This window comes from Bos javanicus, chromosome 28 (genome assembly GCF_032452875.1).
Source record: "Bos javanicus breed banteng chromosome 28, ARS-OSU_banteng_1.0, whole genome shotgun sequence".
Classification (NCBI taxonomy): domain Eukaryota; kingdom Metazoa; phylum Chordata; class Mammalia; order Artiodactyla; family Bovidae; genus Bos; species Bos javanicus.
The window spans coordinates 26688932-26716240 of record NC_083895.1 but is presented as its reverse complement, the minus strand read 5'-3'; the positions used below and the strand labels follow the sequence as shown (position 1 = coordinate 26716240).

Here is a 27309-nt window from a genome sequence, read left to right as displayed (position 1 = left end):
CTGTGGACACCAAGGGGCAACTGCACCCAAGAATTGCTGGATCACATACAGCTCTATTTTTAATTTCTTGCAGAGCTTCCATACAGTTTTCATAGTGGTTACACCAATTTACAATACCACCATAGTGCACACGGGTCCCCTTTTCTACACCTTCACCAACACTTGTTATTTCTTGTCTTCTTGATAATGGCCAATTAATACATGTGAAGCGATAGCTTGTTTTGGTTCTGACTGGCTCAAATACACACGCTGACTGTGCTGTGATTTATAAAACTAAGTGAAACACTATAATTAAAACTAGATATTTGGACACATCACATATATAGTATTCCAACCAAAAACGTATAATCTGAATCTTAGTGTAAGGAAACAAACACCGAATGGTAGAAAATCTATAAAATAAGAGGCCTATATTTTTTCAAAAATGCCTGATGAAAGAAAAGCTGAGGAACTGGTCCAGATTAAAGACGACTAAAGAGATGTGACAACTACTATGGAAAACAGTATGCAGGTTCCCTAAAAAACTGAAAATAGACCTACCCTATGATCCTGCAATCCCACTCCTGGACATATATCCAAAGAGAACCATAATTCAAAATGATATGCACACCCCAATATTCACTGCAGCACTATTTACAATACCCAGGAAATGGAAGCAAGAATGGAGAAACAGAAGAATGGATAAAGATCTGGTACATATATACAATGGATTATTGCTCAGACATAAAAAAAATGAAACAATGTCATCTGCAGCAACACGGATGGACTTAGAGATATGAGTGAAGTCAGAGAAAGACAAGTATCATATGCTATCACTCATATAGGAAATCTTAAAAACGGTACAAATGAACCTATTTATAAAATAGAAATAACAGGGAGGAAAGCAGGGCAGGGAGGGACAAACTGGGAGACTGGGACTGACACACACACATTCTCTCTCTCTCTCTAAGTCGCTTCAGTCGTGTCCGACTCTGTGCGACCCCATAGACGGCAGCCCACCAGGCTCCGCCATCCCTGGGATTCTCCAGGCAAGAACACTGGAGTGGGCTGCATTTCCTTCTCCAATGCATGAAAGTGAAAAGTGAAAGTGAAGTCGCTCAGCTGTATCCAACTCTTAGCGACCCCATGGACTGCAGCCTACCAGGCTCCTCCGTCCATGGGATTTTCCTGGCAAGAGTACTGGAGTGGGGTGCCACTGCCTTCTCCGGACATATACACATTACTATATATAAAACAGATAACTAATAAGCACATACTGTATACCACAGGGAACTCTTCTCAATATTCTGTAATGACCTATATGGGAAAAGAATCTTTATCATCTGAGCCACCAGGGTAGCCCCTGGGAAAAGAATCTAAAGACTGGATAGATGTATATGCAAAGCTGATTCACTTTGATGTACAGCAGAAACTAACAACACTATAAATCAACTATACGTCAATAAAATTTTTTTTTAAGTACTAGAGAAACTAGTTGAAACTCCAGTACTTTGGCCACCTCATTGGAAAAGACTGTGATGCTGGGAGGGATTGGGGGCAGGAGGAGAAGGGGACGACAGAGGATGAGATGGCTGGATGGCATCACCGACTCGATGGACATGAGTTTGAGCGAACTCCGGGAGTTGGTGATGGACAGGGAAGCCTGGCGTGCTGCGATTCATGGGATCGCAAAGAGTCAGACACGACTGAGCGACTGAACTGAACTGAGAGAAACTAGTACTATAGAGAAACTGCTACAAAGGATGTTATGGAGACAGCTGCTAAATATGAATTATAGATAAAAAAACTGTATCTATGTTACTTCCTGTTCTATGATTATGTAAGAAAATATTTTTCAGAAAAACTCGCTGAAGTATTAGGGGGTAATGGAGCCTAAACATATCTGCAAATGAGGCAAATATAAAAATTTGGTGAGTTCAGATGGGCCTATGGTAATTCTTTGCTCTGTTCTTGAATTTTCTAAATTAACATGATTTCAAAAATAAAATGATTTTTTTAAAAGTTATATAATGAAACATGTACACATAAACTTACTGTCTTCTGTGGTTCGGATCTTTCCAATTTGACCAAAAATGACATTAGCAGCTGATAAACAGTGTCTGGCCTCCATAAAGCATTGCTGTTGCAGAAATAAGAATAAATTCAATTATCACAAAACCTTATTTGCAATAGATACTTGCATAGTCTCTTAATATGGGAAAAGCTCTAAATTCAGGTAAAAAACACTACTAAGGAGACCCTGTATGGTAACTAAACAAGAAAGTATATAAGACATGTCTGAATATTATTTGGTTAAAAAACTATCTTAAAGATTAAAATAACAATACCCTCAAACTCTTAATAATCCAAACTGCCTGGAGAAATGCTTGCTGATTGGAAACTAGCCCCTTCAGGAATCAGTCAGCAGAAAAGAACGGCTGTCATCCTAGAGTCCACCACGCATCCGCGTCCTCTAAGCTTCAGTCTGAATAGCCGAGTTACATTGTGTCAACGGACTGGAAGATTTCATCTTTTTCAAGTTTAGAGATCCCCTTTAAATCCAATCATTCAAAGGCAAGCAGGATAAATACTGATAAGAGATTCCTGTCTTCTGAAATGTTTCCAATTGTACATATAATGAGGCTTCCCAAGTTTTGAAGTCAACAGACTTCCACAGACAAACTCTATGGAACTGCTTTACCAACACAGTTGAAGACTTCACAATCAAACCAGGGCATGGTAAGCTTCTCAAACCCTTGGAGAAGATCTCCTTGTTACTTACTTTACATGTGTCATGTAAGTCACAGGAATACTCGGCAGAAGTACCAAGTTAAAAGTCAAATTTTAGTTGGAAGCCACCCTTGTTAAATGTCTATTTCATATTAGTAACACTGATTTTGCTAAGGTGGTTTTTAACAGTTGACTATGACTTTAAAATCTCAGCACTCAATGTATCTCCCCATTATGGTAAATTCAGAAGCCATCTTGAGCACAGCTGGGTACCATGTGTAGTACTAGCCCAGCAGTATCTACAGATCAAAATATTGGTGTTAAACCTCAAAATCCAAAAGACAGTTACAGTTTACATAAAGAAGTTTTAACTGTTGGTCTGTGACTTCTTCTTCATTATCACTTCAGCACTGTCCAGACTGGTTATCTGAAAGCAACCACTGTTAGAACTAACAGTGAGTGTGCATGGTGTCCCCTATGTGGCTGGTAAATGTGGGACTTTAGCACCTGCAAAGCAGGGACTCACTACGTAGCAAAACCTCATGGAACCAGATGATATGACAGTGACATAAATGACAATTGTATTAAAAAAAATAAAAAGGCTCAAATCTCTCTTCACATTATAACTTAGCTAGTTGGAACAAAACTTACAAAACACTTTGGTAAAAAAAGAAAAAATAAAAGCACAGGGTGGGGGGACGTCCTCATGAAATTTACTGCATGCTCTACATAAGCAATGCTTAACAACTTTAAACTTGTAATTACACTTTAACATCTGGATATCTTAGTACAATTACAGTGAATAATTTTAAAGTTGCTAAACAAAATAAGGTGCTTCTGGGAACTATTTTAAAAAGTGCCACAAGCAGAAGCACCAGGTAACTTTTGATGATCACAATGAAATGAATTAATGAGATTTAGATTTAACTGAATGCTCTGATATATGCAGTAGCGTTACTTACACGCTTGATCTTAGACCAAAGTCCTAGAAGCGATGCTGTAGTCACCACAGCCCTTTCTCTCCTGCTAATAGCTTTTCTGAATGAAATTCTGTGGGACAATACTTTAAACACAGGGCGCATTTATAGAACCAGCACTAACAAGACACTTAGGAAGGATATAGGCCCAGTAAGGATACAGCAGCAGATAAAGAGAGATCTAAGAAGGAACTCTGATAAGCAAAGAATTACCAAAGTTTCAGAGGCATGTGAATTCAAAATACAAAGAAAAGTTATTTCTATTACTGAGATATTGAGAATTAATATAAAATCTGGCTGGAAAAGGAGGCTTTAAAGTGTTTTAGCATTAAAAATCCTTTTAAGGGCTAAAAAACTGAAAAGGTCAATTAAGAATATATCTACATAAAAAAATAAAAAGATATCTACATAATTCAGGATAATTCTGAAAGCAATGAAGAAGCTCAAATTTGTCCTTGTGTAATACTCTAGGAAAAAATATAACCACCCAGAACTCTGGAACTGAGCAAGACATTCCCAACACAGAATAAGTTTCACAAAGGAGTTAATTCTAAAGAATAACTGAGAGCATTACATGCTTCTATCAAAGCCCACATTTAACAGTCAACTTCCTCAGACAAATTCTCACACTTGCCAGATTACCAATGCATAAAGATAAAGTTAAATCTACAAGATAAAATCTGCAACTTAAGGTAACATTTCACGAAAACAGAGATAGCCCGCCTGTATCAAAAAAGAATTGGTCTTAAGCAACATGTAGGACATAGTAAAATTATTTTAAGATTCAAAAGGATTATTGCAACAAAAGCTACAAACTTGAGTACACTGGCAAACTGGACTGCATTTTTCTATTTAGTTTACATCATAAACGACAAGCTATCTGTTTTTAAAAGATGACATTTTCAACATTCTTTCAGTTCTATTTTTATACACATATTGGTAACTCTGGTAGGTAACTACTCTGAGTAGCTTACCTTATTGATGTAAAACTGTGACAAGGTAGCAGCATTAATAGCCCACTCCATGGGATGGTAGGCGTTGTGCTCAAGCTGGCGTTTGAGGGTACTGTGGCAATAATGGGCAGCCTTCTCAAACATTTCCATATGCTGGTAGACTTGAGCCAGGTAATACAGATTATGAGTGTAAACCTTCTCAAATCTATAAAGGAAAAAATATCTCTGTAACAGTGTATAATTTATAAGGAACTTTCAAATCTATCAAATTTATAAGGAACTTGTTATCTTGACCCTCCAGTTCGTATGACTACTGTATTTGACAGATAAGGAAACTGAGTCCCAGATATAAACTGGGTAACGCATCTAGGAAGTGGCAAATGAAGGTTTTAATCTGTAACCTTTGCCTTGAAAGAGAAAATATTGAGCAATCATCTCAAATACACTATGTGGAAATACCTGTGAGGGCTGATCTCTAGACCTGCTCACCTTTTTGATCTCTCCTGTTCAGGAAGTTTCTCTTCTTCAGGAAGAAAATGCTCAGTAGGGTCAAGAGGAGGACTCCCAATCTGCAATCAAAGAAGAAGAAACTAAATTTTTACTGTAAACACCAAGCGCTTTCCTCTGGAGGAACTTGAGAAATCAAATTTGATTTTTTTTTTTAATTTTTACTTCATTTTTAACTAGTTTATTTTCACATACTATCTAAGAAGTAACTTCTTAACAATAATCTTAGAGTCAAACAAATAAAAAGAGAATACATACAAGCTCACACTTAACAATACTTTATTTTTTTTTTTTAACAATACTTTACTGCTCAGGAGAACTTCAAATACACTTTAAAAATCTTTCATTTTTAGAGATGTATAATTCTATAGGTATCTTAAGTCTTAATCTTCTCACAAACAAAAGCTCTTCTGAAAACTTACATAAGCATGACGTGTAACAAAATGTATATAAGTCCTCAGAGCAATATTGTTCTAAGCTAACCACCAGTAAAAATCAAAGTTTCCAATATTTATTCCAATATTGTCAAGGAAACAAGGACAGCATACACAGATTACCCCCCTTTCAACACAGGGAAATTAAAGTCAGTTATTCCATCATTTATTACCTTGGGCAAGTTACCCCATCTCTTGTTATGTTTCCTCATCTATAAAGTAAGGATAATAAACATCTACCTCAACAAGTAGTTATGAGGATTCACTGAATTAATACATATAAAAAACCATATAATCTCATCTGAGGTCTTCCAAAAAAAGCTGCTGCTGCTAAGTCGCTTCAGTCGTGTCCAACTCTGTGCGACCCCATAGACAGCAGCCCACCAGGCTCCCCCATCCCTGGGATTCTCCAGGCAAGAACACTGGAGTGGGTTGCCATTTCCTTCTCCAGTGCGTGAAAGTGAAAAGTGAAAGTGAAGTCGCTCAGTGTGTCCGACTCTTCGAGACCCCATGGACTGCAGCCTACCAGGCTCCTCCACCCATGGGATTTTCCAGGCAAGAGTACTGGAGTGGGGTGCCATTGCCTTCTCCGTCCAAAAAAAGCAGAACTACTTAACCACTGCCTCATTCTACTTCCGGGAGGACAGGCTCATCTGCCTTAAACTAAATTCACTAAACTTCAAATAGCAACCATGGTTTTCGTTAAAAAAAAAAAAAAAAGTGACCTTATATTCTGGATGCAAACATTAAAAGGATCACTTCTGTTCCTAGAATTCACAAAAAGTAAGAATGGCTAAGACAGGAAGCAAGGCCTAAGGCAAACTAAGTATTCTTCAGAAACCTCCTTAACAACTTTGAGGGCTGTTTTGAATGCTTAGCCCTGTCCTGACGAGAGGAATTAATGTATTCTTTATGTACATACTATATCACACATCATACTGTAACACAGTCAAACCAGTCTCTTAAATAAAAAAGAGGTACAATTAAGAACAAAGAATTTTGCTATGTGTTTTATGTTTTTATATTAATACTAGTATTTAATGAAATATAGGTAATAATAGTATTAAATGAAATGACATTAAATGCTAATTAATACTAGTATTTAATGAAATACAATCTTCACATTTTAAACTAACAATGTCATGTGTAAGACTATGATCCTAAACTCATAAAGGCAACAAACACATCAATCTGGCTTTGTGAGGCTCTGCCCTTAGCACTTTATGAGGAAATTTTTAAAACTAAGGTTGAATTTTAAAAGCTGTGGATATTCTATTTGGTGATATATTCCTCAGAAAAAGTGTTAATGGCCTAAAAATGCACATTCAAAATGTACGTTAAACTAATCAAAAATGGTCAGACAACCTAAAAAAAACATTTTCTGAAAAGAAAAACACACAACTAAGAGGCACATGAAAACATGCTCAAAACTGTTTTCTAATAATAATTGGAAAAATTCAACTCAGAATTAAAAACGAGACATCATCTCAAACCACTCAGAAAACCCATCATCAAAATTTCTACAAACAATAAAAGCTCAAGAGGGTGTACAGAAAAAGGAACACTTCCACACTGCTAGTAGCAAAGTAAACTGGTACACCTACATGAAAAGGAGTACAAAAGTGCCTTTAAAACATTTAGAAAAACACACCTACTATATGATCCAGCAGTCCCACTCTTAAAGAGTAAATGGGAGAGAAGCAGACTTTGAAAAGACACAGGCACGCAACATGCACTGCAGCACCTATTACAACAGCGAAGACGCGGAAGCAACAAATGTTCATGGACTGACGCACAGGTAAGGAGGTGGAACATGTGCACAATGCAACTTGACTCAGGCATGAAAGAACGTGATCATGCCAACCGCCAGAACCTACGTGAAATAGAGAGAATCCTACTAAATGAAGCCAGAAAGGCAAACGTTTTATATCACTTGCAGGTGTAATGTGCACACCCCATGAGCTAACTGGGAAAACAGATGCAGACACTTCAGAACCAAATTTATGGTAACAATAGGAAGCGGGGAAGGGATAAATTAGGAAATTAGGATGAACAAATACAATTACTACCCACAAAACATAATTAACAACAAGTGATATTCTACAAAGGAAGACCTAATTAACACTCTTTAGTAACTGAAATGGGAAAAGAATCTGAACATACAAAGATGTATGTATATGTAAAACAGAAGATTCTGTACACCTACATCACCCACAACATGTACTTAAATGTTACTCCAATAAAAAATTTAAAAGTTAACACAAAAGAGAGCTACCCAAAGGCAAGTTTTGGGGTGGTGCTTCTGGAGCATTCCACTCTACAACCCCAAAGCAGGACTTGCTCTAAGGTTCAATGTCTGCTTGCCAGGGAAAACAGGGCTGAGGATGAAGAAATGCTGCCCACATGTGGCCGCTTCAGGCAACAGCAACTTGAAAACTACTGCCTCAGTTCAGTTCATTTCAGTCGTGTCCGACTCTTTGCGACCCCATGGACTGCAGCACACCAGGCTTCCCTTTCCATCACCAACTCCTGGAGCTTGCTCAAAGTCATGTCCATTGAGTCAGTGATGCCATTAGTCATCTCATCCTCTGTCTTCCTCTCCTACCTTCAGTCTTTCCCAGCATCAGGGTCTTTTCAATGAGTCAGTTTTTCACATCAGGTGGCCAAAATATTGGAGTTTCAGCTTCAGCATCAGTCCTTCCAATGGATGTTCAGGACTGATTTCCTTTAGGATGGACTGGTTGGATCTTGCAGTCCAAGGGACTCTAAAGAGTCTTCTCCAACACCACAGTTCAAAAGCATCAATTCTTCGGCGCTCAGCTTTCTTTATAGTCCCACTCTCACATCCATACACGACTACTGGAAAAACCATAACCTTGACTAGACAGACTTTTGTTGGCAAAATAAGGTGTCTGCTTTTTTATATGCTGTTTAGGCTGGTCACAGCTTTTCTTCCAAGGAGCTAGCTTCTTTTAATTTCATGGCTGCAGTTACCATCTGCAGTGATTTTGGAGCCCCCAAAAATAAAGTCTGTCAGTGTTTCCACTGTTTCCCCATCTATTTACCATGAAGTGATGGGACTGGATGCCATGATCTTAGTTTTCTGAATGTTGAGTTTTAAGCCAAATTTTTCACTCTCCTCTTTCACTTTCTTCAAGAAGCTCTTTAGTTCTTCACTTTCTGCCATAAGGGTGGTGTTATCTGCATATCTGAGGTTATTGATATTTCTCCCAGCAATCTTGATTCCAGCTTGTGCTTCATACAGCCCAGCATTTCACATGATGTACTCTGCATGTAAGTTAAATAAGCAGGGTGACAATATACAGCCTTGACGTACTCCTTTTCCTATTTGGATCCAGTCTGTTGTTCCATGTCCAGTTCTAACTGTTGCTTCCTGACCTGCATACAGATTTCTTAGAAGGCAGGTCAGGTGATCTGGTGGTCCCATTTTTTTAAGAATTTTCCAGAGTTTGTTGTGATCCTCACAAAGGCTTTGGCATAATCAATAGAGCAGTAGAAGATGTTTTTCTGGAACTCTCTTGCTTTTTTCAATGATCCAGCGGATGTTGGCAATTTGATCTCTGGTTCCTCTGCCTTTTCTAAATCCAGCTTGAACATCTGGACGTTCACGGTTCACATACTGTTGAAGCCTGGCTTGGATAATTTTGAGCATTACTTTATTAGAGTGTGAGATGAGTGTAACTGTGCAGTAGTTTGAGCATTCTTTGGCATTGCCTTTCTTCGGGATTGGAATGAAAACTGACCTTTTTCAGTCCTTTGGTCACTGCTGAGTTTTCCAAATTTGGTGGGATATTGAGTGCAGCACTTTCACAGCATCATCTTTCAGGATTTGAAATAGCTCAACTGTTGAAATAGGGATTCCACCACCTTCACTAGCTTTATTCATAGTGATGCTTCCTAAGGACCACTTGATTTCTCATTCCAGGATGTCTGGCTCTAGGTTGATCGTGATTATCTGGGTTGTGAAGATCTTTTTTGTACAGTTTTCTGTGTATTCTTGCCACCTCTTCTTAATATCTTCTGCTTCTGTTAGGTCCATACCCTTTCTGTCATTTATTGAGCCCATCTTTGAATGAAATGTTCCCTTGGTATCTCTAATTTTCTTGAAGAGATCTCTAGACTTTCCCATTCTACTATTTTCCTCTATTTCTTTGCACTGATCACTGAGGAAGGCTTTCTCATCTCTCCTTGCTATTCTTTGGAACCCTGCATTCAAATGGGTATATCCTTCCTTTTCTCCTTTGCCTTTCGCTTCTCTTATATTCACGGCTATTTGTAAGGCCTTCTCAGAAAACCATTTTGCCTTTTTGCATTTCTTTTCCTTGGGGATGGTCTTGATCCCTGCCTCCTGTTCAATGTCACAAACCTCCAACCATAGTTCTTCAGGCACTCTGTCTGTCAGATCTAATCCCTTGAATCTATTTGTCCCAGGGGAACTGAATATTCACAAGCACCCGTGGGCTGTGTATGGTACCTGTTCTCCAATATTTCCAAGAGTAAACAAGCAAAAAGAAATAAACATGGGGCACACTTTCAGGAAGACAATTTCAACAGGTAAGTGCAACTTACAGTGTTAAAAAATAAAGCACTCGCAAACATACAAGACATGGTGAATTATTAGAGACATGCAAATCACAATCAAGAAAGGTATCCCCTTCTTAGTGGGCTAACTAGCCATAATCAAGACATCTCCAGACAATAAAAGCTACAAATGGGACTAAGATAAGGGGACCCTCCTATGCGCTGCTGAAATGTCAATGGTAACAGCCACCAGAGAGAAGAGTGAAAAGTATCTTTAACAACAGTAAGAGTACAGCTGTCAAATATTTGGTCCTACTCTTCAGAGTATGTGAACCACAAACCAGACCTCGAAAAGACAGGGGCCCAAACACGCACTACAGCACCACTTACAATAGTCAGGACACGGAAGCACCAAAATACACATCACCAGAAGAGTCGGTACGGAAGAGGAACATACGGTGCAATCTGAATAAGGCATAAAAACTGCACACACCAACTGCTAAAACACAGCTGAACCTAGAGAGAATCCTACAGGGTGAAGTAAGTCAGAATTAGGAAGGCAAAATCATATGCTACCACTTATCAGCGCAATTTAAACAAGCATACCCATGAACATACCCATAAACAAGCATACCCATGAAAAGACTGGAGAGACTTGAAAACTACATTTATGGTAACCACAGGGGGGAAAAATGGGGGAAGGGATAAATTAGGAGGGTGGGATGAACAAATACAAATCATTGCCTACAAAGCACATGATTAAAAAAAGAATATCAACCAAGGGAGGTCTACTCAATACTCTGTATTAACCTATCTGGGAAAAAGAATCCAAACAAGTATATATGGAAATATTCTTCAAGAGATGAGAATACCAGACCACCTTACCTGCCTCCTGAGAAATCTGGATACAAGTCAAGAAGCAACAGTTAGAACCAGACACGGAACAACAGACTGGTTCCAAAATGGGAAAGGAGTACATCAAGGCTGTATATTGTCACCCTGCTTATTTAACTTATATGCAGAGTACATCATGTGAAATGCCAGGCTGGATGAAGCACAAGCTGAAATCAAGATTACTGGGAGAAATATCAGTAACCTCAGATATGCAGATGACACCAACCTCATGGCAGAAAGTGAAGAGGAACTAAAGAACATCTTGATGAAAGTGAAAGAGGAGAGTAAAAATGCTGGCTTAAAACTCAACATTCAAAAAACAAGGATCATGGTACCCGGTCCCATCACTTCCTGACAAATAGATGGGGAAACAATGGAAACAGTGACAGACTTTACTTCTTGGATTCCAAAATCACTGCAGATGGTGACTGCAGCCATGAAATGAAAAGACACTTGGTCCTTGGAACGAAAGCTATGACCAACCTAGACATCTTAAAAATATTAAATGTCTCTGCATATTAAAAAACAGAGACATTACCTTGCTGACAAAGGTTAGTATAGTTAAAGCTATATGGTTTTTCCAGTAGTCACGTACAGATGCGAGAGGTGGACTATAAAGAAAGTGGAGTGCTGAAGAATTGATGTTTTTGAAGTGTGGTGCTGGAGAAGACTCTTGAGAGTCCCTTGGACTGCAAGGAGATCAAAGCAGTCCATCCTAAAGGAGATCAGTCCTGAGTGTTCATTGGAGGGACTGATGCTGAAGCTGAAGCTCCAATACTTTGGCCACCTGATGCAAAGAACTGACTCATCCTGATGCTGAGAAAGATTGAAGGAAGGGGAAGATAGAGGATGAGATGGTTGAATGCCATCACCGACTCAATGGACATGAATGACTTTGAGCATGCTCCGGGAGTTGGTGATGGACAGGGAAGTCTGCGTGCTGCAGCTCATGGGGTCACAAAGAGTCAGCCACGAATGAGCAACTGAACTGATTTATATACGTAACGGGAAAAGATGCTATACACCTAAAATACACAAAACACATGTTTTGATGTTACTCAAAAAATAATAATACAAAAAAGAGATAACAAGGCACAAGTTTCTGGGTGATACTTCTGGCACACTGCATTGTAATTTAAAAACCCACACCAGGACTTGCTCTAAGGCTCTGGGAGCTCCAGGGTAACAAGAGCTGAGAAAGAAGAAATGCTTCTGCCATGTGGCCAATTCCCGCAACAGCAACCTAAAAACCATTGCCTAAAGGAAAGAAAGAATATTCACAAGTACTGGTGGGTTTTATGTATATGATACACGCCCCATAATTTCCAGGAGTTGAGTAAGTGAAAACAATTAAACCCAGGGAACACTTTCAAGAAGTCAATTTCAACAGGAAAACACCACTCGAAGTGTTTTAAAAAAAAAAAAAAAAAAAGCACCCATAAACATACAGACTGTGGTACAGTATTAAAGACATGAGCCTCAAAACTAAACCAGGTATACCTGTGCACTGTTCAAACGGCCATAATCAAGAAGTTTACACACAGTAACTGCTACAATGGGGTTAAAAAAGGAGATCGTCCTATGTTGCTGCTGAAATGTCAATGGCAGAAGCCACTAGAGAGAATAGAGAGAGCAGTGTAAGAGTGCTTGACCAGTAAAACCACAGCTGACAATGATCTGGTAGTCCCACTCACAGAAGTCTGTGCACAGCAAACCAAAATTCGAAAAAAACACGGGAACTCGGAAGTGCTCTTTAGCACCTTTTACAAAAACCAACACAGAGAAGCCAAAAAATTTTTCCATTGACAAACAAATGGATAAAGAAGAAATGCAAATGTTCACAATGCAATCTGATTCAGGCATGAAAAAGAATATGATGGTGTCAATTCCTGGAACCTACCTGAAACTAGAAATAATCCTACTAAGTGAAGTTCAGCAAAATTCAGAAAGGGAAAAATCATAAGACATCAATACAAGTGCAATTCACACATACACACCTATGCACTAACTGGGGAAACATAACGGAGTCAGAGATCTGAACATCAGCAGGGAAGGGATAAATTAGGAACTTGGGATGAACAAAATCTATTTCTAAAAAGCAGATAATAAGGAGTGACATCTACCACAGAAGGTCTAATCAACACTGTGTAATAATCTAATTGGGAAAAGAGCCTGAACATACGAAGACGTATGTATACGTGTAACACGAAAACATTCTGTTCACATACAACACACAAAACATTTAAATCTTACTCCAATAAAAAATAAAAATTAATACAAAAAAGAGGTAACGACACAAGCTGTTGAGTGCTTCTCCTAGCACACTGCACTGTAATTGGCAACCCCAAAGCAAGTCTTGCTGTAAGACTGACCACTTGTAGGAGGAACCAAGGCTGGGAAGTAAGAAATGCTGCCGCCTTGTGGTCACATCCGCAACAGCAACCTGAAAACTATTGCTTGGGGGAACAGAATATTAACAAGCACTGGTGGGCTGTATATGGTACCTTCCCTCCAAAATTCCCAGGAATAAGTAAATGAAAACAATTAAACACGGGGCACACTTTCAGGAATTTTAATTCAATTTTAACAGGGAAGTACAACTCACTGTTTAAAAAAGAATAAACCACACAAAAACAGGGAAAATATGGTGATTTAGACATATGCAACTCAGAACTGCAATGAGTTATTCCCTTGCACAGGTCAAAATGGCCATGATCAAGAAGTCTACAGACAATAACTGCTACAATGGGGTTAAGAAAAGGGGACGCTTTTACAGAGGAGCTGAAATGTCAAAAGGTAACAGCCACTAGAGAGGACAGTATAAACGTGCCTTGAGAAGTAAAAACACAGCTGACAATGATCCGGTAGCCCTACTCCTAAGCGTATGTGCACAGCAAACAAGACTTTGAAAAGACATGGAAGCCAAATAAATTTTCCATCAACAAACGAATGGATAAAGAACTGCAATACATTCACAATGCAATCTGATTCAGACATGAAAAAGAAGGTAATCATGCTAATTTCCAGAACCTACTTGCAAAGAGAAATAATCCTACTAAGTGAAGTAAGCAAAATCAAAACGTCAAAAATCATATGATATCACTTATATGTGAAATTTACACACGTACACCCATGAACCAACTGGGAAAACATAAACAGAGTCAGAGACTTGAAAATCAAATTTATGGTTACCACAGAGGAAAGAAACAGGGAAGGCATAAATCAGGAGCTTGGGATGAAAAATACAGTCTAGTTCTACAAAACAGATCATCAATAAGGAGTGATCTACCAACGGAGGTCTAATCAACACTCAGATTCTGTTTGGGATGAGAATCTGAAGATGCATAGATATATAGATATAAATATATGTAACATGAAAAATTCTACACCAACAACACAAAGTGTATTTCAATCTTACTCAAAAAACAAAAATGAATTTAATACAAAAAAGAGGTAACAACACAAGCTGTTGGGTACTTCTGGCACGCTGCACTGTAATTTACAACCCCAAAGCAGGACTTGCTCTAAGGCTCTGTCCCCTTGTTGGGTTAACCAGAGCCAGGAATGGAGAAATGCTGCCACCTTGTGGCCACTTTCCACAACAGCGACCTGGAGGTACAGAATATTCACAAGCACAGGTGGGCTTGTGAATGTACCTGCCATCCAAAATTTCCAGTAAAGCAAGCAAAAACAAACATGGGGCACACTTTGAGGAAGACAACTGAGACAGAGAAATACAACTCATAAGTGTTTATAAAAGAATAAAGCTCCGGAAAAAAAATGCAAAATAGTTATTTACAGACATGCAATCCAGAACTGCAACAATGTATCACCTCACACCAGTCAAAATGGCCATGATCAAGAGTCTACAGACAATAAGGACTACAAAGGGGTTACGAAAAGGGGACTCTCCTAAGGTGCGACTGAATGTCAATGGTAAAAGCCATTAGAAAGGACAGTATAAAGTGCCTTGAGAAGTCAAACCCCAGCTGACAAATGATCCGTTAGCTCCACTCTTAAAGATTATGTGCACAGCAAACCAGACTTCAAGAACACACAGGTATCCAATGCACGGGCACATTTAATAAACAAGAGACAGAAGCCAAAAGCACTTTCCATCAACAAACCAACGGATAAAGAACTGCAACATGTTCACAATGCAATTTGATTCAGGCATCAAAAAGAATGTACACGCCAATTTCCAGAAATTACCTGAAACTAGAGATAATCTAGTACTCTTAAAGAGTACACGTGAGTACTCTTGCCTGGAAAATCCCATGGACGGAGGAGCCTGGTGGGCTGCAGTCCATGGGATCGCTAAGCGTTGAGCACGACTGAGCGACTTCACTTTGACTGTTCACTTTCATGCATTGGAGAAGGAAATGGCAACCCACTCCAGTGTTCTTGCCTGGAGAATCCCAGGGACGGGGGAGCCTGGTGGGCTGCCGTCTATGGGGTCTCACAGAGTCGGACGTGACTGAAGCAACTTAGCAGCAGCAGCAGAGCCATCTTACTAACTGAAGTAAGCAAGAATCAGAAAGGAAAATCTATTATGGTATCACTCAGAGGTACAATGTAAACAGGCACATCCTTGAAATAACTGGGAAAACATAAATGGACTCAGAGACTTGAAAATCAAACTTTTGGTTTCCACAGGAGAAAGCAGGAGGGAAGGGATAAAATAGGAGCTTGGAATGAAAAAATACCATCTATTTCTACAAAACAAATAATCAATAAGGAGAGATACCTACCAAGGGAGGTCTAATCAACACTCTGTAATAACCTAATTGGGAAAAGAATCTGAACATACATACATATACGTATATGTCTCAAACGAAAAATTCTGTACACCTAAACACAAAAAAACTTGTATTCCAATGTACTATGGCAAAAAGTAAGAGTTACTTTAATACACTAAAGAGGTAACAATACAAGCTGCTGGTTGCTTCTTCTGGCACACTGCACTGTAATTTCCAGCCCCAAAGCAGCACCTGCTCTAAGGCTCTGTCCCCTTGCCCTGCCACCAGAGCTGGGAATTAACAAATGCTGCCTCCCTGTGGCCACTTCCCACAATAGCAACCTGAAAAATATTGCCTAGGGAAACAGAATTCAGAAGCACTGCTGGGCTGTATATGGTGCCTGCCCTCCACAATTTCCAGAAGCAAGTGAAAACAATGAAATAGGGGGTACACTTTGAAGAATGTTTCAACAGGGAAGTGCAACTCACAGTGTTTAAAAAAGAATAAAGCACCACAAACGTGCAATATGGTGATTTATAGACATGCAACCAACAACTAAAAGGTTATCCACTCATACCTTTCAAAATGGACATGATCAAGAAGTCTACAAAGAATAACTGCCACAGTTGGGATTTAAAAAAAAGGTACCCTCCCCTATGGTGCATTTGAAATGTGAGCAGTAACAGCCACTAGAGAGAACAGTATAAAATTCCCTTAAACACTCAAACCACAGCTGCCAACGACACGGTAATCCCACTCTTAAGAGTATGTGCACAGCAAGCCAGAATACAAAAGACATGGTCACCCAAAAGTACACTAGAGAACTGTTTGCAAAAACCAAGATCTGGAAGCCAAAAAATACTCCACTGAGAAACGAACGGATAAAGAAGAACTGAAACATGTTCACAATGCAATCTGATTCAGGGGTGAAAAAGAATGTAACCATGCCAATTTCTGGAGCTCACCTGAAAATAAGAGATAATCCTACTAAATAAAGGAAAAAGCAACAGAAAGGCAAAAGTCACATATCACTTACAGGTGCAACTTACACATGCACACCATGAACTACCTGGAAAAACACAGATGGAGTCAGAGGCCTGATAATCAAACATACGGCTACCACAAGGGGAAACATACGGTTACCACAAGGGAAGAGCAGGGCAGGGGTAAATTAGGAGCTGGGGTGAACAGATGCAATCTATTACCTACGGAACATATAATAAATAAGATTGATACCTACACCAAGGAGGTCTAATCAAAACTCTGCAACAATCTAACTGGGAAAAGAATCTGAACATATGTAAACATACGGATATGTCTGACATGAAAATCTCTACACATAACAACACACACAATGTGTATTTCAATCTTACTCCAGTAAAAAATAAAAATGAATTTAATACCAACGGAAGTAACACAAGCTGTTTGCTGCTCCTTCTAGCACACTGCACTGTAATTTGGAACACCAAGCAGGATTGCTCTAAGGCTATGTCCGTCTTGGGGGGAACCAGAGCTGGGCGTGAAGAAACGCTGCCGCCTTGCAGCCTCTTCCCACAACAGTAACCTGAAACATCCTATCCTCACGCACCGGGGCCTATAAACGGTATCTGCCCTCCAAAACTTCCAGGGGTAAGAGAACTAACCACGGGGCATACTGTCAAGAAGACAATTTCAAAAGGGAAATACAACTCACAGTGCTTAAAAAGAATAAAGCACCCGCACACATGTGAAATATGGGGATTTAGAGACTCGCAACTCAGAAGCACAACAAGGTATCCCCTCCAAACGGTAAAATGGCCAAGCTCAGGAGGTCTACGGACAATAACTGCTCAATGGGGTTAAGAAAAGGAGATTCTCCTATGGTGCGGTTGAATGTCAACAGTAACAGCAACCACAGAGAACAGTATATATTAGCTTCAGTGGTAAAACCACAGCTGCCAGACGATCTGGTAGTCCATGCTGAATCATATAAGAACAGAAAACTGGAATTCAAAAAGACACGGACACCTAAATGTATACTGTAGCACCTTTTACAATAACCAAGACGTGAGCCAAATGAATTTTCTATCAACAAACATCTTGATAAGGAGGAACTGTGATATATTCACAAAGCAATCTAACTCAGGCATGAAAAAGAATGTAATCATGACAATTTTCAGAACCTACTCAATTAGAGATAATCCTACTAAGTGAAAGTCATATGATATCACATATAGGTGCAATTTACACATGCACAACCTTGAACTTCCTGGAAAAACATAAATGGAGTCAGAGACTTGAAAATCAAACTTTTGGTTACCACAGGAGAAAGAAGCAGGGAAGGGATAAATAAGGAGCTTGGAATGAAAAAACACAATCTATTTCTACAAAACAGATATGAATCAATAAGAAGGGATATCTACCAAAGGAGGTCTAATCAACACTCTTTAATAAGCTAACTGGGAAAAGAATCTGAACATATGAAGATATATGTATAGGTCTAATACAAAAAAGTTCATACACCTAAACACACACAACTTGTATTCCAAGTGTACTCTGATAAAAGGTAAGTTACTTTAATACACAAAAGAGGTAACAATACAAGCTGCTAGTTGCTTCTTCTGGCACACTGCACTGTAATTTCCAGCCCCAAAGCAGCACTTGCTCTAAGGCTCTGTCCCCTTGCCCTGCCACCAGAGCTGGGAATTAACAAATGCTGCCTCCCTGTGGCCACTTCCCACAACAGCAACCTGAAAAATACTGCCGAGGGGAAGAGTATTCAGAAGCACTGCTGGGCTGTATATGGTACCTGCCCTCCAAAATTTCCAGGAGAAAGTGAAAAGAATGAAACACAGGGCACACTTTGAAGAAGACAATTTCAACAGGGAAGTATAAATCGCGGTTTTTAAAAAAAGAATAAAGTACCAGGAAACATGTGAGATATGGTTATTGATAGACTGGCAACTGACAAAGATGAGGAAGCCACTCTCACTGGTCAAAATGGCCATGATCAAGAAGTCTACAATAACTCCTACTATAGGGTTTCAGAAAAGAGATCCCTCCCATGGTGTGGCTGAAATGTCAATAGTAACAGCCACCATCAGATCAGATCAGATCAGATCAGTCGCTCAGTCGTGTTCGACTCTTTGCGACCCCATGAATCGCAGCACGCCAGGCCTCCCTGTCCATCACTAACTCCCGGAGTTCACTGAGACTCACAGCCACCATAGAGAACAGTAAAAAATGTTCCTTAACCAGTAAAACCCACATCTGCCAAATAATCCAGTAGTCCCATCCTTAAGAGAATGGCACAGCAAACCAGAATTTGACAGACTTTGGCAAGCAAAGTGCACTACAGCACCTTTTACAACAACCAAGACATAGAACTAACAAAACTTTTCCATCGACAAACGAATGGATACAGAAGAACAGCACATGTTCACAATGCAATCTGATTTATGCGTGTAAAAGAATGTCATCATGCCAATTTCCAGAACCTATCTGAAACTAGAGTTAGTACAACTAAGTGAACTAAACAAGAATCAGAAAGGCAAAAATTATACGATATCACTTACAGGTGCAATTTACACATGCACAGCCATGAACTATCTGATAAAACATAAACAGAGTAACAGAGTTGAATATCAAACTTATGGTTATCACAGGGGAAAGAAGTAGGGAAGGTATAAATTAGGAACTTGGAATGAACAAATACAATCTATTACCTATGAAAGAGACAAGAAACGATATCTACCAAGGGAGGTCTAATCAAAACTCTGTAGCAACCTAATTGGGAAAAGAATCTGAACATACATTCAGTTCAGTCCAGATATATGTATATGCGTAACGTGAAAAATTCTGTACAGCTACAACAATCTTACTCGATGAAACAATAATTTAAAACCAAAAAAAGGGAACAAAGTAAGCTTTTTCTGGCACATTGCACTGTAATTTACAAAGCAGGATGGTTCTAAGGCTCTGTTGGCTTGTGGGGTAACCAGAGCTGGGAATGCAGGAATGCTGCCACCTTGTGGCCATTTCCCACAACAGCAGCCTAAAAACTATTGCCTCGGAGAACAGCCTCTGTTGGACTGTATAAGGCACCTGACCTCCAAAATTCCCAGGAGTCAGTACGTGAAAACAAACATGGAGTACACTATCAAGAAGACAATATCAAAGGGAAGTACAACTCACAGTGTTAAAAACAGAACAGAGCACCCGCAAACATGCAAAATGTGGTGATTTAGAGACATGCAACTCAGAACTGCCACAAGGTATCCCCACGCAGAGGTCAAAACGGCCAAATCCAAGAATTCAGTAGACAGTAACTGCTACAATGGGGTTAAGAAAAGGGCACCCTCCCCGTGGTGCGGCAGAATGTCAATGGTAACAGCCACTAGAGAGAACAGTATAAAGGTGCCTTCAACAGTAAATCCACAGCTGGCAAATGACCCGGTACTCCCACTCTTAAGAGTAAGTGCACAGCAAACCAGACTTCGAAAAGAAAGAACACCCAATGTGCAATGCAGCACCATTTACAATAACCAAGACATGGACCAAAAAATTTTCTATTGAAGAACGGATAAAGAACTGCAACGTCTTTAAAATGCAATCTGATGCACAGATGAAAAAGAATGCAATCATGTCAGTTTCCAGAACATACCTGAAACTAGAGATAATCCTATTAAGTGAAGTAAGCAAGAATAAGAGAGGCAAAAATCATACAATATCATTTGTAGATGCCCTTTACACATGCACACCATGAACCACCATGGTTTCATTATGTGGGTGAAACATAAACAGAGTCAGAGAACTGAAAATCAAAGTTACAGTTACCACAGGAGAAAGAAGGGGGGAAGGGATAAATTAGGAGCTTGGAATAAACAATCTATTACGTACAAAACACATAATTAATAAGGAGTGATATCCACAAAGGGAGGTCGAGTCAACACTCAAACTAATAGCAAAAAGAATCTAAACATATGTAGATATATGCATATCTATAACACAAAAAACTCTATACACCTACACATGTACATGTATTTCAATCTTACTCCAAAAAAAATTAAGCAGCTGCTGGGTGCTGCTTCTGGCACACTGCTCTGTAATTTGAAACCCCAAAGCAGGACTTGCTCTAAGGCTCCATCCTTGCTCAGGTAACTACAGCTGGGAATGAAGAAATGCTGCCGCCGTGTGGCCACTTTTCACAACAACAACCTAAGACTTCCCCAGGGTAACAGAATATTCACGTGCACTGGTGCGATTCTATGGTAACTGCCCTCCAGAATATCCAGCTGTAAGTTAAGCGAAAACAATTAAACAGCACACACTTTCAAGAAGACAATTTCAACAGGGGAGTACAACTCACAATGTTGGAAAAAGAATAAAGCACCCAAAAACATGTGAAATAGGGTGATTTAGAGACAAGCTCTCAGAATTGCAAGGAGGTATCCGCTCGCACCAGTCAAAATGGCCATGACCAAGAAGTCTACAGACAGTAACTGCTACAGTGGGGTTACGAAAAGGGGACCCTCCTCTGGTGTGGATGAAATGTCAATGGAAACAGCCACTGGAGAGCTCAGTATAAAAGTGCCTTTAGCTGCCAAACGATCCAGTACTCCCACTCTTCAGAGCATGTACACAGCAAACCAGAATTCAAAGGCCATGGGCACCCAACATGCACCACACCACCTTTCATAATGACCAAGACAAGGAAAGGAAAAAAATTATCCACTGACAAACAAACGGATAAAGAAGAACTGCAACATGTTCACAATGCAATCTGATTCAGGCATCCAAAAGAATGTAATCATGCCAATTTCCAGAACCTACCTGAAACCAGAGATAATGCTACTAAGTGATGTAATGAAGAATCAGAAAGGCAAAAATCCTAAGCCATCACTTACTGGTGCAATTTACACATGCACAGCCTTCAACCAGCTGGGAAACAGAGTCAGAGACATGAAAATCAAACCTTCAGTTACCACAGGAGAAAGTAGTGGGGAAGGGATAAATTAGGAGCTTCAGTAGAATAAAACAACCTATTTCCACAAAATAGATGATCAACCAGGAGCAGTATTTATGAATGGAGGTTTAATTAACACTCTGTAATAACCTAATTGGGAAAAGAATCTGAACATACGTAGATATATATATGTTAAATTAAAATTAAATTTTGTACACCTAAACACATGCAATTCTGTACACCTAAACACAATCATACTCCAGCAAAAAATACTAGTTACTTGAATACACAAAAGAGGTAATAATACAAGCTGCTGGTTGCTTCTTCTGGCACACTGCACTGTAATTTCCAGCCCCAGAGCAGGACACGCTCTAAGGCTCTGTCAGCTTGCCAGGGCAACCACAGCTGGGAATGAACAAATGCTGTCACCCTGGCCACTTCTCACAACAGCAACCTGAAAAATACTGCCTAGGGGAAGAGAAGGGGTTTCCCTGGTTGCTCAGTGGTGGAGAACCTGCCTGCCAATGCAGGAGACATGGGTTTGATCCCTGGGTTGGGAAGGTCCCCTGGCGAAGGAAATGACAACCCACTCCAGTATTCGTGCCTGGAGAATCCCATGGATGGAGGAGCCTGCCCAGGTGGTGCTAGTGGTAAAGAAGCTGCCTGCCAATGCAGGAGACGTAAAAGACACAGGTTCAATTCCTGGGTCAGAAAGGTCCCCTGGAGAAGGGAATGGCAACCCACTCCAGTATTCTTGCCTGGAGAATTCCATGGACAGAGGAGCCTGGCCGGCTATAGTCCATAGAGTCACAAAGAGTCGGACACAACTGAAGCGACTTGGCAGGAGAACAGAATATTCACAAGCACTGGCGGGCTGTATGTAATACTGAGTCAGTGAGTAAAAACAAGGAAACCTAGGACACACTTTGAAGAAGACCATTTTAAAAGAAGGTACAACTCACACAGTTTAAAAGGGAATAAAGCACTCACGAACACATGAATATGGTTATTTAGAGAGATGCAACTGAGAACTACCAAGACGTAACCACTCCCACTAGTCACAATGGCCATGATCAACAAGTCTACAGACAATAACTGCTACAATGGGGTTTAGAAAAGGGGACCCTCTTATGGTTCTGCTGAAATGTCAATGGTAACAGCCCCTAGAGAGAACAGTATACAAGTGTCATAAACAGTCAAACCACAGCTGCCAAATGATCCCGTACTCCCACTCTTAAGAGTATGTGCACAGCAAACCAGAATTCGAAACACAAAGGCATGCAAAAGTGCACTATAGCACCTTTTACAATAACCAAGACATGGGAGCCAAAAAAACTTTCCATCGACAGTCTGACAGATAAACAAGAACTGCAGCATGTTCACAATGCAATCTGATTAATGCGTGAAAAAGACATCATCATGCCAATTTCCGGAATCTACCTGAAATTAGAGATAATCCTAAGGGAAGTAAAAAGAAACGGAAAGGCAAAAATTATATGATATGACTTACACGTGCAATTTACATGCACACCCATGAACTAACGGGGAAAACAAATGGAATAAGAGACTTGAATGTCAAATTTACAGTTGTCAAAAGGAAAGAGTAGGGAAGGGATAAACTAAGAGCTTGGGATGGACAAACCCAATCTACTCTCTACAAAACAGATAATCAATTAAGAAGCAACATCTACCAAGGGAGGTCTAATCAAAACTGTAACAACCTAACTGGAAAAGAATCTGAACATACATAGATATATGCTTATGTGTAACACAAAAAATTCTGTACACCTATACACACACAACATGTATTTAAATCCTGAGTAAGACTGAATAATATAATGAAAAATAACAATTCAAAACAAACAAAGGTGAAACACAAGCTGCTGAGTGCTTCTTCTGGCACACTGTACTGTACTTTGCAAAGCCAAAGAAGGACTGCTCTAAGGCTCTATCCACTTTTGTGGGTAACCAGAGTTGGTAGGCTGCAGTCCATGGAGTCGTGAAGAGTCAGACATGACTGAGAGACTTCACTTTCACTTTTCACTTTCATGCATTGGAGAAGGAAATGGCAACCCACTCCAGTGTTCTTGCCTGGAGAATCCCAGGGACGGGGGAGCCTGGTGGGCTGCCGTCTATGGGGTCGCACAGAGTCGAACACGACTGAAGCGACTTAGCAGCAGCAGCAGCAGCAGCAGCAGAGTTGGGAATGAAGAAATGCTGCCGCCTTGTGGCCACCTCCCACAACAGCAACCTGAAAACTATAGCCTAGGGGAACAAACACAGGTATGCTGAACACGGCACCTGACTTCCAAAATTTCCAGGAGTAATTAAGTGAAAACAATGAAACATGGGCACACTATCACAAAGACAATTTCAACAGGGAAGTGCAACTCACCATGTTTAAAAAAGAATAAAGCACCCACAAATGTGAAATATGATGATTTAGAGACATGCAACTCAACTGCAATGAGGTGTTTTTGAACTGTGCTGTTGGAGAAGACTCTTGAGAGTCCCTTGGACTGCAAGGAGATCCAACCAGTCCATCTTAAAGGAAATCAGTCCTGAATATTCATTGGAAGGACTGATGCTGAAGCTGAAACTCCAATACTTCGGCCACCTCATGCGAAGAGTTGACTCATCTGAAAAGACCCTGATGCTGGAAAACATTGAAGGCGGGAGAAGGGGACGACAGAGGATGAGACCGTTGGATGGCATCACTGACTCAACGGACATGAGTTTGAGTAAACTCCAGGAGCTGGTGATGGACAGGGAAGTCTGGCGTGCTGCAGTCCATGGGGTCACAAAGAGTCGGACACGACTGAGCAACTGAACTGATCTCAAAACGGTCAAAATGGCCATGATCAAGAGTCTACAGACAGTAACTGCTACAATGGAGCCAAGAAGAGGGGACCTTCCTACGGTGTGGCCGAATGTCAACAGTAACAGCCACGATAAGTAAAACCACAGCTGCCAAATGATCCCGTAGTCCCACGCTCAGTCATATGTGCACGGCAAACTCGAATTCCAAGAGACAAACATGCACAGTAGCACCTACTGCAATAAACAACACATGAAAGCCAAATGAAATTTCCATCTACAAATGAATGCATAAAGAACTGCAACATGTTCAAAATGCAATCTGATTCAGGCATGAAAAAGAATAATCATGCTGATTTCCAGAACCTACCTGACACTAGATACAATCCTAATGAGGGAAGTAAGCAAGATCAGAAAGACAAAAATCATATGACATTCACTTATAGGTGCGATTTACACATGCACACCCATGATCTAACCGGAAAACAAAAACAGACTCAGAAACTTGAAAACCAAATTTATGGTTACCACGGGGGAAAGAGGTGGACAACGGGTAAATTAGGAGGAAAGGCCAAACAAATACAAACTATTACTTACAAAGCACAAAATCAAAAAAAAAAAAAAAAAAGCAGTATCTACCAAGGGAGTTATACCCAACACTCTGTATCAACCTACATGGGAAAAGAATCCAAACATGCATAGCTATATGCATATGTGTCATAGTAAAAGTTTCTGTACATCGACAACACATACAACATTATTGCAACGTTATACCAAATAACGGAGAAGGCAATGGCACCCCACTCCAGTACTCTTGCCTGGAAAATCCTATGGACAGAGGAGCCTGGTAGGCTGCAGTCCATGGGGTTGCTAAGAGTCGGACACGACTGAGCGACTTCCCTTTCACTTTTCACTTTCATGTACTGCAGAAGGAAATGGCAACCCACTCCAGTGTTCTTGCCTGGAGAATCCCAGGGACGGTGGAGCCTGGTGGGCTGCCGTCTATGGGATCGCACAGAGTCGGACACGACTGAAGCGACTTAGCAGCAGCAGCAGCATACCAAATAAATTAAAAATTAACACAAAGATTTAAAAAAAAAAATTAACACAAAGAGGTAACAAGACACAAGTTTTTGAGTGCTTCCTCCGGCTCATTCCACCCTAATTTACAACCCCAAAGCAGGACTTGCAGTAAGGCTGTGTTGGCAAAACTGGGTAACCAGAGCTGCACATCCTGTTCGTGGCCACTCACCGCAACAACGACCTGAAAACAACAGCTATTGCAACTTACTATTCAGAAGCGCTGTGGGACTGTAAATGATACCTGCTCCCAAAATTCCCAGGGGCAAGTAAGCGAAAAGAACTAAACTTTCAGAAAGAGAATTTCAACAGGGAAATACAACTCAGAGTATTAAAAAAAAGTACCTGCAAACAAGCATGATACAATGCATTATTAAAGACATGCAAATGCCAACTTAAACCACAGGTATCCCTTGCACTAGTCAAATGGGTCATAAGACATCTACAGACAATATCTGCTACAATGGGGTTAAGAAAAGGGGAACCCCCTCCCCATGATGCTGCTGAAATGTTGATGGTAACAGTCCCCAGACAGAGCTGTATAAAACTGCATTTAAAAGGTAAACCCATACCTGCCATATGATCAAGCATTCCAACTCTGCCGCAAAAAGACACACACACCCAAATGCGCACTGCAGCGCCTTTCACGACAACCAAGACACGGAAGCCACCAAAACGTCCATCGACCCCTGAATGGGTACAGACGTGGAAAATGTCCACAATGCAATCTGACTCAGGCATGAAAAAGAATGTAATCATTCCAACTGTCAGAACATAGCTAAACCTAGAAATAATCCTACTAAATGACATAAATCAGAATCAAAAATGCAAAAATCCTAAAATATCACTTATAGGTGCAATTTACACATGCACACCCATGAATTAACCAGAAAGTATAAACAGAGCAGAGACTTGAAACCAAACTTATAGTTAAGTGAGGAAGGGATAAATAGGAGGTTGAGATGTACAAATGCAAACTATTACCTAGAAAACAGATAATCATCAAGGAGCAGTATCTCTCTAGGGAGGGCTACTCAACACTCTCGTAACATCCTATATGGGAAAAGAATGCACGTATATGTGTAACCGGAAAAGACTGTGTATACTTACACACACAACGTACTTCAAAAAAATAAAAATTAATTTAATATAAAAAAGCTCTAACAATGCACAAACTTTGGGGTGCTTCCTCTGGCACCCTGCACTCTAATTTACAACCACAAAACTAGACTTGCTCTAAGGCTCTGTTGGCCGGCTGGGGTAACCAGAGTTGGGCATGAAGAAATGCTGCCTCTTGGAGGCTGCTTCCCACAACAACAACCTAAAAACTATTGCTATTGGAACTTAATATTCACAAGCACTAGTAGGTCTTAAATCATACCCACCTTCCAAAATTTCTAGGGAGTAACTCCTAGAAGCAAAAGAATTAAACACAGGGCACACTTTCAAGAAGACAACTTCAACAGGGAATTACAACTCACAGTGTTTAAACAAAAAAGCATCTGGAAACATTTGCAACATGTGAATTATTAGACATGCAAATCAGAACTACAAGAAGGTATTATTCCCTTGCACCAGTCAAAATGCCACGAACCAGAGGTCTACAGAGAATAAATGCCACAGTGGGATTAAGAAAAGGGGACCCTCCTATGGTGTCAGTGAAATGTCAAAGGTCACAGCCCCTAGAGAGACCATTGTAAAAGTGTCTTTAAA

General features: G+C 40.1%; 1 protein-coding gene across 1 annotated transcript in view; it reads right to left on the bottom strand.

Moving 5' to 3' along the window:
- The window catches only part of KIFBP (kinesin family binding protein), a 56453-nt gene that overhangs the window by 12470 nt on the left and 16674 nt on the right, over positions 1-27309 (bottom strand). The window contains exons 3-5 of the mRNA XM_061405178.1: positions 5129-5208; positions 4661-4844; positions 2035-2119 (exon numbers count right to left, since the gene is read on the bottom strand). Coding sequence (XP_061261162.1) covers positions 2035-2119; positions 4661-4844; positions 5129-5208 — 349 coding nt within the window. The remainder of the gene's footprint in view (positions 1-2034; positions 2120-4660; positions 4845-5128; positions 5209-27309) is intronic.